Source organism: Lepidochelys olivacea (genome assembly GCF_965140295.1).
Source record: "Lepidochelys olivacea isolate rLepOli2 genome assembly, chromosome: 3".
NCBI classification, from domain to species: Eukaryota; Metazoa; Chordata; order Testudines; family Cheloniidae; genus Lepidochelys; species Lepidochelys olivacea.
The window spans coordinates 141756480-141769614 of NC_140413.1; the positions used below are offsets into that span (position 1 = coordinate 141756480).

Sequence of the window (13135 nt, forward strand, 5' to 3'; positions counted from 1 at the left end):
CTTCATCTTACGTATTGTACGGCGCACCAAGCATATTACAAGGTCGTAATTACATAAACTGCAAATTAGATAACTTTGATGGCATAACTTCTACTGCAGGGACTGGGGCTTAGAGACCCCAGAAATGGGCCTTTGAGGCTGGAAAGGAGATGTAGAAAGGGGCTGTGTCACTTTCCCCTCATGCCCTTGAGAGGGGTTGGAGGCTTGTCTCTTGTTGGGGCGGGTGTGTGTGTCCAGAAGTGCTGCTGGCCGCTGCACCCCCGTTGTGAGGCGACACTAAACACTGGCCAATATTGGCCCCTAGGTCTGTGTCCCCGCCTCAGGGAAGGGCTGATCTCCGCCCTCCATTTTATTCTCCATCTCCCCCCTCCCGCAGCTCTGTCACGTCTCTCGGGGACACCAGCCCCAGCCCAACCCGCTCCCGTGCGCGCTGCCTATGTGTGTGCGGGTGAGAGACTCAGCGAGAACGTGCGCGCGCGCGGCGGTTGGGCCGGGGAAGGGGGAGCCGCGCGCGTTCCCGCGCGCGCCCCCGCGCTGCTCCGTGACCCATTTCAGTGAACAAAGGATTTCGCTGGAATCTCTCAGCGCTATACCTAAAATGGCGCCCGGCGCGCTCATCTCGGGCACCATAGAGATGAGGCGGGGCGCGGCGGCTAGAGCGGCTCCGCTGGCACTTTTCTCTCGTTCTTTACACACGGCCCGGTTCGGCCTTACTGGTAGCGTGAGGAGGGCGCTGTGAGCACACTGCCATGGCGGGGGAGGGTGAGCCCGGCTCGGAGAAGGTAAGGGTGGGGGCAGAGGAGAGCGGCGCCTTCTCCTCGTGGGTTGGGCTCGTCGGGAGCCGGCACCTCCCCGGAGCAAGTGGGGGAGGGGCCTTGCCCACCCCGCTAGTGGCTGTGTCCCCCCTCGCCCCCCCTTCCTCAGCGCGAGGTGGCGGCTGCACGGGAGGGCCGAGCTCTTCTCCCTCCCCCCCTCGCCGGGGCGGGTCCCTGGGGCCCCGGGGTGGGGCGTCGGCCCCCGGCGAGTGCCTGGTCCCTGCGGAGTGAGCGCAGAGACAGGCGGCGGCGCCCTGGGTGGGAGCCGCGCCCGCTCCGTCGCCGCCCCTGCCCTAGAGCCGGGACCCCCCACCATGCAGGGCTGCAGCTCGGGGAGCCCGGCCGGGTGTCACGGCGGGTCTGCCGGGGCAGGCGCCGGGAGCGACGCGCCTCGCCCAGCTCCCACTCACCGCGGGGCTGCCAAAGCTAATTTTAGATCCTCTGCCCTTGACAGGGGTCTTCTCAAGGTTGTCAAGTCAGTACGCGGGCTCGGGCCGGCCTTTCCCCGGTTGCAGCGATCGCCTCCTACCTAGGCTGTCAAAGTCCGTGATTTGGGTTTTCATAATTTTGCCCGATCATATGGCTAGGGGTTTTTAAGCATTTTTAAAAAGTTGTATCTATTTAAATGTTCACAATTGCAGGAAATTAGGGCAGGCCCAGATAATTATTTTATGATGATTGATGTTGCAATTCAAAAAGATAAAGCTTTGTAACTGTTAAAACACAAATTGTCAACATTGCATGGTAAAATAAACACAGTAAATATCCTCGAAAAGAAAAGGAGTACCTGAAATTAAACTGTAGTTCTCAAGCAGCACTCTTCATAATTTACTTAACTGTACATTTCAGTTATTATTGATGGAATTTTTTATCAATTTTTATGTACAGTGAAATCAATGTTTACTGATGCATACCAATAAAATCTACTCTTTCTAAGCTTATTTCTTATGCATACAGTTTATATGTGAATATTCTAAAATAACCAATAATACTAAAAAGCAAAGAAGGTACATGCTGGTAAGTGTCATGTGCTCTCTTTGACCTGACTGTCTTCTCCCTTAGATCTGGGTGTGGCTCTTTGGGTGACTGGGATCCTTTGTATATTTAATATATGTCACAGTCTCTGCTGTATTAATTATCTTTTCTGTAGAACATGCACTGGTGACATACGTTGTAAGGTAAAGAGTTCTTTGTACCAAGGCTCCAATGGAGCTGCCCTACCTTCAAGATGCTGGTGAGGTACAGGGCATCCCAAGGAGCCCCTGGAATCTGCCAGGTTTGGGACAAGACCTGGAGGGATGGTAACCTATCCAAAGGATGGTGTGTGTCAGGGGAAGACATGAATGAAGATGGCCAGATCCCCTTCCCCACAGATGTTTCTATGGGATGTGATTTAGGGTTCTTCTAGATTCTGAAGACCCTGGTGATTGCTATGATGCAGTGTCAACCATTGAAAAGCAGATGGGAAAAACTCATGGGAATTTGAAGGAGCTTGAAGGTTTCCTGTGATTTTTTTTTTGTCTTTTTTTAATGGATGGCACCATTGTGTACACATATGCAGCATATTGTTTACCAAAAATATTTTTGTATTAAAATGCATTACATTTTTATTGAAGCTTCTTACATGCTCTTAAATTTTACTTCCAGTTAATTTTAATTGAATATAACTACTCTAGGACAAAGGTTCTAAATCTGTGGTATGCTGAAGTACTTCCTGCTGAAATACAGAGGTTGCTAGGTCATATGGTGCTGGCTTTCATTCTTCTTTCCAGCTGGTGAAGTGTACTAAAGATAGCTAAAAATACAGTAGATGCTTTCCTAATATCTCTTTTCCACTTAATCAGGTGATTTAATTGTCACAGGAATGTTATGCAATCATAGTCCGTACAATTCAGAGTGGAAGGGGAGATGGTCCATGAAACTTATTGTGTGGACCACAACTATGAAAAAAAATTGAGAATCCCTGTTCTCTGCTTTAGGACTAGTTTCAGACAATGATTACTTTAACCTGAGCTGCAGACATTGTTTAAGCAGGCAATTTATAGTTGCAGTGGACCCTGAAAACAGCTGGTCTTGTCAACCAAGGCCCTGATCTTGCTAGCTGCTCTGCAGTCAGTGGGACTCTGATAGTCACAGGCCGCCACTTGTGCAGAGCCACTTGCAAAATTAGGGCCTAAGTGAACGTTCATTAAGAGGTGTCCTCACTTAAGAATAGTTGTTAAGGGGACCTTTTAGGTACAAGTCTTTTGAAAGTTTTTTCACTGCACTGTGGTAACTTCAGAAAGTTCGGCAACCAATTCAGCTATTCAGGTCTCCAGAAACACACATTTAACAACTTAAAATTACCTTTTCCTGTCCTCTTTCTGTTTTTAATTAATTATTTTAATTAACCAAAGAAATGGTGGTCTCACCTTTTCTCCTACAGTTTTGAAGACCAGTATTTTTCATGTTGATATTTTGAGAATTTTATAGGTTTTTCATTGTGCAAGGCTTTACTGTCTGTCATATACAGTGATAGGAAAAGTAACATCTTAAAAATGTTATTTCTTTCTTCCCTTATTCTTTTTCCCCTTTTCATCTGTGTTGTAATCTGTGCCTCGTACTACTAGACAGTCTATTTCAGACTGTTCAAAAATCTGTACACTAGAAAGTTAATCTATTAAATTAACATGCTTTCTCTTTACTTTAATTCTTTACTTCTCTTGCATCCCCTCCGAATCCCCATCAAGAAACAGTTTCACCAAATTATTCACAGCCTGTCTTGAATTGGTTTTTCGATGAGCAGACTTGAAAGGCGGGATTAATATCAACGGCGAGTGGCTCAACCATTTCAGGTTCGCAGATGATATAGTGCTGGTAGCTGAAAATACAGCCCAGCTTGAGAGAATGCTTAAAGAATTGAACGCAAAAAGTAGTCAATTCGGATTAAAAATGAACTGGTGGAAAAGAAAATACGTGAAATCATATGTTCTGCCAAGAACCCAAATAACTCTTGGAGGAGAGCAGATCCAAGAGGTTGATAAACATGTTTATTTGGGCCAGGAAGTTAACATGTGCCACGATCAGAAAGGCAAACTGTCGTGCAGAAAAAAAACTGGATAGTGTGCATTCAGTGACATCAAGGACATCCTCCAAGGAAAGATCAGCAAAACAACTTGTGCGAATCTTTTTAACTCGACCGTGCTTCTAGCGATGTTATATGGCAGTGAAACATGGTCGCTGACAAAGATTGAAGAACATCAATTGTCTGTCACACAGAGGGCGATGGAGCAAACATTTTTGGGCATTTCACTCCGCAGTTACGTCCCCAACGATATAAGTAGGGAGCAGTCTGGAGTGTGGGACGTTTTTGTTGAAAGCAGGCTCAGCAAAATGCGGTGGGCGGGACATATGGCCCGATTCAGCGACAACAGCTACATGGACCGCAGCTATGTCCAAGTGGTATCCGTGAGAGCAGAAATGGCCACGCAGTGAGCCTCCAAAGAGGTGGGGTGATTTCCTAACAAGGAGATATGGACAAGCATGGCGAAGGATAGCCAGAGCGAGAGAAGATTGGAAGATGTGTTGTGATCAGCTCAGTCTCAACTGATGAAGGACCGACCGTCTACCCAGTCTACGCTTTCTCTTTGCCAAGAGAAATATCTGTAAACAGACAAAGCCTCTTAGACAAATTCTTTATTTCTCTTACATACAGACCTATGTAAAGCAATAATTTTTATAAGAAGTTTGTGTATTTGAAAGGTTTTTACTTTTTCTGTAGCATGTCCTCATTACAGAAAATCTTGTAATGAAAATTGAATGTCTTGATCCTGTGACAAGGAGTGTGCTCCTGTGAGGTGCTGACCAGCTCCCTTTGACATCAGTGAATATTGAGGGTGCTCAATACCTTACATAATGAAGCCTTATAGGGACATTTTTGCTATTCTTACCAATACGGTTCTCTTAGTAGGCCTACTGATTTCAGTGGAACTGCTTGTGGAATAAGGTACTAAACATAACTAAGGATGACCTGAAAAATGAAATAATAAAGATTTTTCCACAGAGCATTTTGTCATGTAAACATTATGTATGGGCTTGTCTCTCTTCATATTTTTTTTTGGACAAACTGATCAGCTTCCGTAACATCCATACTTTCTGGTGTTATAGTTGGAGTTGTAAGCAAATTATTTCAGTATAACAGTAGTTGAAATACTGTTTTGAAAGTATGCATCATGCAGCATATACATAGTGTGGATACAGTCTTTGAAAACAACAGCAACTCAAATGATTTTTCCACATATGAGCTGTTGAAATTATTCCTGATGAGAATACATGAGTAAGGGACAACTCCTTTTTATCTCAGTTGCATGAGTAGATTTGGTCCTAAATCAACTGACACTTATGTATTTAAACTTTCTGCAAAAAATTTTGATAGTTGTGTACAAACTCTAATCTCATATGTAAGCCGGCTGTCTAATACTACTCGTAAGTGTTGCATAAGAACCTAAATTATGTCTCTCAAAAGTAATACAATAGCATAGCATCTTCTGTACCATCTTGTCACAGGATAGTTGGTTCCTGTGGAGGCCCAGCTCCCCTGGATCAGAGCAGGTGAGTCCAGCCCACCTAATTAAAGGGGGACTTGAATACACCTGACCCTAAAAAGCTGCTAGTGGGCAGGAGGTAGAAGGGTGAATGATTGAGAGAGGGTGAAGCCACAGTGGAATGGAGCTGACTCCCATGGTAGGTCTCCTGGAGCAAAGAGCCAGATCCTCAGGGAGACAGCCCTGAGGCTGCTGCCCAAAAGAGGGGGCAGAACTGGGAAGCTGTGAGAGACCTGTGAGTGAGATAGAACTGAAAGTGAGGACTGAGTTAAGACTGTTTTTCTGTTAAGAAAACAAAACTCCTTGAAAGAGATGGGATGTGGCATTGTATATTTTGGAGCTGGAATGAAGCCCCTGTTCAGTGATATATCTAAAGTGTTCAAGAACAGTATCATTCCAAATTAAAAAATAACTAAAAAAAAAAATAAAAACGTAAAGATACTAAGTGACAACATAGCTATTGGTCATAACATATGTAAAACCTAAGGATTTAAAAGCAAGAGAATTAATAAAGACAGAAATGTACCTTCATAATGAACAAACACATTCCTTATCTGCAGGAAATGCAGATTTCATCACAACAATAGCACCCTTAACTCTGAGCCATGTGTTTTTGTGGCCTTTTATGCATATTTTTTCAATCTTGATTTTGATATCTAAATAGATTTTTTTGGAAGAATACTATTAAGTAGGAAATACTATCAGTTAACTATATTCAGAGCAGAGGCTCTAGAAATGCTTGTAGAGGCTTTTATAAATCTGAAATAATCTATTGCAAATTGTTAGATGTTTTTCTTTTGGTAATGTTACTTCTAATTACTGTTGGAGAATAATGTAATAGAAAAGTGAATAGCTATCAGTTTTGGGTAAATTTTATGTATATGGACCAGCATTTGAGGCTAATCAATATTCAATAATGTTTATTGCTTTGATTTTTTCAAAGGGATCTAAGAGTAGTAGGCGCTCAATTCCCTTAGAAACCCTCGGCTACATATATAACACTTTTTTTTCCCCCAAAAGGATTGTGTTAATGATTACCGACAAGGACGATATTTATTTATTTATTTTTGGTCAGAGTAAAGGTTGTTCTGTGGTTGAAATATGCATTTCTGTAAGAACGTATGTTTTAAAAACATAATTCTTTTTGGATTTTGTAAAAGACCTACTATTGTTCTTTTGTGAATATAAATGAAGGTATATAGCTTTTTACAATTTTAAATGGGATGGACTGGTCATCAGATTATGTTAAAGGATTGTGGTGTGAGTAGTGCTGCTGAAACAAATTGTCTCCTGCAGTGCCTGCCTGTCAAAGATACACATGTTCTCTGTGTGATTTAGTCACATTTTCATGTGCAGCACAACGTAACTAAAAGCTGAATGATGGTAAAATATGCTTTAAAACATCTCGGTAAATTAAGTGTCAAAATCAGGGTTAGAACCTTGGTCTGTTGACTAAGCATATAATGCTTAATATACTAGTTCTCAAAGCCCTCCTCACTAATTTTTCGAATTTCAATGCTTCAAGATAATGCCTCTGAAAAACATAGATCTTTTTAATCTGTACATCTCCAATCACTTTACAGAGTGGGTAAATATTCTCCTTATTTTGCAGCTGGCCAATTAAAGAAATATAAAGCAACTTGTTTGAGCCTGTATGGACTGGTGGGTAGACATGAGTCAATTAATTTAGAAACTTAGAAATTGGGGTTCTGTTTCCAGCTCTATCACAAATACCTTATATAACCTTTAGCAAGTTACTTGAGGGCAGATTTTTTTAAAGGTATTTAGGCACCTAAAGATGAAAATTAGCCTTGGTGGGTTTGGAGGATGACAAGAATATTCTTCACTGGTTTTTTTGTTTTGTTTTTTGCCATTTTTTTTCATGAAATAATCATTCTCTACCTTTTGAATTATACAAAACATTTTACTTTTTCCTGAACGCTTCCTCTTGCGTTAGCCCATGTCCAGAGTCTACCTATGTCTCAAATTTTGTGGGGTAATGTGACTCTCTTGGGCAGGTAGGATGCAGACATCTCAGAATTGAGCCATTTTAAGTCTTAATCTCGAAAAACACTTCCTCAGTTTGACCACGTTTTAGTTGTCATGGAGACAACCCTAATCTGAAAGATACCGTGGTGCTGTGTGTGTGTACACACATGCACCCTTGCGCGCACACAAACACTAAAGGGGGATCAAGTCAGCCTTGTGATAGAGTTGAGACTGACGCCTCTGCATGGAAATGTATCCTTTTTCTAGATTTTAAATTGAAGTGATGGAACTAGTTAGCAAATGTATAATCACTTTATTAGCCCCAGTCTGGTTTTCAAAGGCACTGATGATTGCTTATAATGAATGAATATTGGTAAAATTTTCAGAGTTTACTTCATATCACTGAATTACATAGTGGGCCAAATTCATCCCTGACATAATTCAGTAGCAGTCAGTGGACTAACAGGATAGATTTGGGATTAATTTAGCTCCGTCTACTTTCACAATCTCGTGTTTTGTATGATCAGTGCATTATTTGCACAAAAACAAATATAGCTGAAAATAATAAGTCTTATGGGGTATTTAAAATAAAACCAACAACAAATTAACTGTTTTGTGCTAACGACTGAATCTATAGGGGACCACTTTTTTTTGTTTTTTGTCTGAAAATCAGAAAGAGGGATGGAGAATGCAACTCTAATGTATTATTTCTTTTTTAAAAATTTATCTGAATTAAGATAGTCATAATGTAACGATATATTTTTTTTTCTAGACCTTTAAGCTCCTAGGAATCCTTGATGTCCAAAATATTCCCTGTGCACGAGAGTCAATACTCTATGGGTCACTGGGTTCTCTAGTTGTGGGCCTTGGACATTTTTTAGCAACCAGTGAGTGTTTTTTATTGTTTTCCTGTAATTTCTTCAGCAAGAGAGATTAATTTTTCTGCTTGATTTTGTTCTGCTAGTTGAGAGAAATAAAAGTAGTTTGGATAATTGTTTTCATTATCTGTTTTTTGTTTGTTCTCTTTCAGGTAGAGTTAGAAGATCTTTTGACTTTGGAATGGGAGGCTTTGTTTTGACAACGTTAGGATGCTGGTATACAAGATGTTTCTTGAATTTTGACAGACCAGAGTTGCAAATTTGTACATATATTCCTGTGCTGTCCTCTGTTACCTTTCATACTCTTCTGGGAAGACCTTTCATTACTCTAGCCATGCCTCCTTCCTCTCCTTTAAATTCATTACCAAAACTTATTTTTGCAAGGATGTTCATAAACCTTAAGCTATTGGACTTCATATTTTTAATTAAAATTAAATTAAAAAAAGCATTCTGCTACATGTGGCTTAGTCTCCCAAGAGACCATGCAGTCCTCTTGTCCTTTCCTTTCTTCATGTCTCTGTTTCCTCCCACTTTCAGTTAAAATTTTAACTTAGGCCATAATCTTGTAAACACTTAAAGATGTGCTTATCTTTAGGTACATAAGGAGTCCCACTGAAATCAGTGAGGACTGTTCACATGTTTAAAACTATGCAGGTGTGCAAGTGTTTGCAGGATCAGGACCAAATCCAGATCTTTAAAAGTACAAAAGAATTATATGTTTAGGAACCAATTCTGTAGCTGCTTGCAAATAATTCCTTGTGGAAAGTGGCTGTAGAACCATGCCTTAGAGAATTAGCCGCTGTGCTAATATTTACATAAATGCTTGTAAAATGTCCAGTTATGATGTGTAGAATTTACAGTTCATACATTTTAACTAGCTGAACAGTTGATTTTTTCAAATGTACTTTGTTTTTTTTCTTCCTTAAGGATATATTGCAGATACAATCGTGCAAAACTAAGGATCCAGCAAAGAATTATTCAAGAAGGGATGAGAAACAAGATCTTATATGAAAGTAGTGTGTTTGATCCAGAAAGAAAACAAAACAGCAATCGAGGAAGCAATTCTTAGCTTATCACAGAGCAACCCAACGGTCAAATACAACCTGTGGCATCTTAAAATGGAAGTGCAAAGGTACACTCTGCCTGTAAGTGTGGGATGAGAACAAAACTGATAACCCACACAATATTTTTCCTGCTGGACTCAAACTACTCAGTCTGTTAAAGAAGGCCCTAACAAATGTTAGGGTTGTGTATAGATTTAAAAATTGTGTACATTTATATACAAATCAGTTATGGCCTTCCAGTTTCTGTCCCATTGTGTTTGAAAATGATACGTTTAATTGCTGGGGATTAATAAGTGTTTCAGAATTGTTTAGAACAATGCTGCGTAGCTTTTCTAAAATGACTAGAGGTTTTGGCATTATTTTACAATGAAAGATTAACCTAGGCTTTTAATTTTTAAATTTTCCCATATCTAAACAAGATCTTTATAAATTATTTAAAATGAAATGAAGTTTATATCTCTATGCTGTTTCATGTTTAATGTGAAAAATTATTCCTAGTAATTACTATAATAAAAAATATTAATCTGGTTGACTGAAACAAAATGAATAATGTAAAGATCCCTCTTATCTCTGTGAAACATACAGAATAATGGGCAACTTTTACTAGTGATGTTGGCTTTAAGACTGTTAATAGACACTTTTAAATTGAGGATAAAGATGGGATGTTCTTTAAACTAAAAATGAAATAATTTACTAATAACTCTTCAAGAGGGCTATTTGCTACTCTTTTGTACCTTATGTTTGGGATACTTTATCTCATAAGTCCCAGTCTTCCTCTTAGAGCACTTCTTTGCCGTAGCCTGTACTATTTACAGTTTAATAACTGGGTAGAGAGGTACCTGCTTGCCTTGATTAATTACATAAACCACTGCTGGGTCAATAGTTTATTTTAAAATATGCACAATATATTGTAAAATTGGTGTTTTGAAACTGTACCCTCAATTTATCATTTCTGTATGTCATAAAAATGTAATAAATTTATTTAAAAAAAAACAACACTATGAATTGTTCTGTATTACAACCCCCTGGAGATGGTATTGCATCGTTTAGCAGTAGTGTATATTGTTGAAACTTCGCTCTAATTCAGGGTTTCTGTTTGTTTGTACGCTGTGCTTATCTATATTCTGCAATTAATGTCAGTGATGAGGGTGCTTTGTACCTCAAAGTCAAGCCCGGTATTGTTCTTTATAAAGTGCATTACCCCATAGACTGCTTTTGGTCCAAAGTAGTTCATCCTTTCTAGTGAGTAAAATACACCTTTTTTTCTTATTACCCTGTAGACTGAAAGGGGTTTGGATTTATTTGCACCTCAGGGCTATAATAACTTTATAAATCGCTTGATCCTGAGGGAAGTTTTACACAAAAACCTTCTGGATGTTAACCAGTGCACCATTTTTTTTAATGCATTCTAATTCAGGAAACGCCTTGTCTGGGCCAAAGCACTTTTTTTCTTTAAAATTATTACCTGTGATAGCATTGACAAGCTTACAGTGTCTCTTACTTAAAATTAAAAGTTAAGTAAACATAGATTACTCTCCCAACAGACCAAAAAATCCTATTTTTCCTTTCCATCCTTCTCTTCACTTCCTGTGTGGTTGAATTCTCCTGTTCTGATCTTGTATGGGAAAAATAACAGTAAAATGGATTTTATTCAGGAAGAGAGCTTTTTGTTTTAAGAGATTTTTGTATAAAGTACGAAATAATCTCTGCAGGACTCAAGTAACCTTTGCTTCCTTCCTTAAATCTTCCATTGACCAGAGAATCTGTACAAACTCATAAGTCAGCTGCCATACACAACTAATCCAGTTCAGAAAGGAAAGTATTTCCCCTGTAGTGGATTCCCTCCTGCCCCACCCCCAGTTTCTGTCCAACCCAATTACCACATACAGTATGGCAATTGGGAGTGACGCTGGGGAATTGACAGTAGTGAATAATGCTCAGCAAACTCCTATTTTAATACATGTCTGAGTTGTTCTTCCTCATCTGACAGAATAAGAATTGTGATGGAATTACAGCCTAATTAAGGGCTGAGCATGTTTGCTGGCTGAAAGATCATAAATGAGTAAAGAAAACAATCACAGATTACAATTTACACCTTTCTTTGCAAAGAAATGTTTAACTCCTTCTCCACATGCACGTAAGGGCTATCAGGAATGAACACACTGTCCCATCTGGAAGGGAAACCAGCAAAAACTTCAGTAGTAAAAGTAAGCAAGTTAAGATTCAAATCAAGGAAACTTCAAGTGTAGATTGACATTCAGTTCTGTCTTATGCTATGTCAGTTTAGGGACGTTAGACCCCGATGCTACAATGTAGGGGTAAAGAGTATTACACAAGACTGGTGTGTCAGCTCACATGCCTGTGTAGTGCAGAATTGTATCTTTTTTGGACTTGCCTAACATTCAGACTAAGGTTACATATTGCTGCTGTTAGTACTGTATTTAGTTCCTTTTTATATTTGTTTTAAAATAACTGACTTCTGTGGGGTTGGGATTTTGTAAAATTTTCCTCCACTAAACTGAAAATTATGTTTTACTAGAAGATTAACAGAAAATAGGAGGGAAAAGGTTGAAAACATCAATAGTTTTTCACTATTTTTGCATATATATCTATATTCAAATTTTGGGAGGAAAGTGGTGTTAATATTCCCTGCTGCCCTTTCAGCAGTGGTGTCAGTTTTAAACTGCTCATTTTCCTCCCCCAGATTGCCAAGTAGCTTTTCAGCAGCTGTCCATGGCCCTACAGCCATGATTTTATTATTAGCTGTTGTAAAAACAAAAACTGCAAACTGTTCAATGATCTAAATTTACTCACCTGAGTCATCCCATTGAACTCAATGTGGCAACTCAAATGTACACATCTTGGTCGGATCGACACCTTAGTTTTCATGATGGATTATTTATTTGAATTACAGTATTGCTTAATAACACTTATGCTTCAGAGTAGTAGCTGTGTTAGTCTGTATCAGCAAAAATAACAAGGAGTCCTTGTGGCACCTTAAAGACTAACAAATTTATTTGGGCATAAGCTTTTGTGGGTTAGAACCCACTTCATCAGATGCTTGGAGTGAAAATACAGGAGCAGGTATAAATACATGAAAGGATGGGAGTTGCTTTACCAAGTGTGAGGTCAGTCTAATGAGAAATCAATTAACAGCAGGATATCAAGGGAGGAAAAATAACTTTTGAAGTGTTGAGAGTGTGACCCATTACAGACAGTTGATAAGGTGTGAGTAACAGTAGGGAGAAATTAGTATTGGGGAAATTAAGTTTAGGTTTTGTAATGACCCAACCAGTCTGTTATGGTGGTTGCCTTGTAGAATTTACAACCTAGATGAGATAAAGGGTAGGGGGACCAGATGTCACATACAAGCCAATAGATCATCATTGTTCAGAGTGGTTGGTTATTTTGTTTTTGTTTTTTAAAGGGGGGTTTTGCTGGGAGGGAGTTAGCTAAATGAAGCTGGAAAAGGAAGAGGGGACACACTGAAGAGGGAAGTAAGTGGAAAAACAGGAGGAGGGAGTGAAGAAAGGAAAGGAGCATGAGTTAAGTTGCAGTGAAAAGGGGGATGGTTTGGAACAGGCAGAAGAGGGGGAAGAATATTCAGAGTGAAAACTATAGAAAGCAGAAAGCCCTCTGACATCATCTGTGTCTCAAAGTGCCTGCTGCAGCTGTTTCTGTGTCAACAATAGAAAATAAACTGAAAGTGATTGGTCACAATGTACTGCTGCTGAAAGGGCTGCTGGGCTGAGGGACAGGAAGAGAGAGGCTGGAGGTTATGGAACCTATGCCAAAATACTTAGGAA

The 13135-nt window shown here is 39.8% G+C and overlaps 1 protein-coding gene across 4 annotated transcripts; it reads left to right on the forward strand.

The window, feature by feature from the left end:
- Positions 1-377: 377 nt before the first annotated feature.
- COX20 (cytochrome c oxidase assembly factor COX20) lies at positions 378-9760 on the forward strand. Of its 4 annotated transcripts, none has more exons than XM_084623506.1 (5): positions 422-448; positions 5361-5405; positions 8160-8274; positions 8418-8481; positions 9193-9759. In XM_084623506.1, exons 1-5 carry the CDS (start codon positions 437-439, stop codon positions 9332-9334), a joined length of 378 nt encoding a protein of 125 aa, XP_084479632.1. In that variant the 5' UTR covers positions 422-436; the 3' UTR covers positions 9335-9759. The 4 variants fall into 4 exon arrangements, with proteins under 4 accessions (XP_084479634.1, XP_084479632.1, XP_084479631.1 ...); XM_084623505.1 differs by lacking the exon at positions 422-448 and adding an exon at positions 548-782 and having other exon boundaries at positions 9193-9760; XM_084623508.1 differs by lacking the exon at positions 5361-5405 and having other exon boundaries at positions 378-448; positions 9193-9753.
- The last annotated feature ends 3375 nt before the right edge of the window (positions 9761-13135 follow it).

Coding starts and splice junctions, on each gene's coding strand:
- COX20 (XM_084623505.1), top strand. CDS start 750: ATGGCGGGGGAGGGTGAGCCCGGCTCGGAGAAG. Junction 8,275..8,417: donor TGGACATTTTTTAGCAACCA/GTGAGTGTTTTT, acceptor GTTCTCTTTCAG/GTAGAGTTAGAAGATCTTTT. Junction 8,482..9,192: donor TTGACAACGTTAGGATGCTG/GTATACAAGATG, acceptor TTCTTCCTTAAG/GATATATTGCAGATACAATC.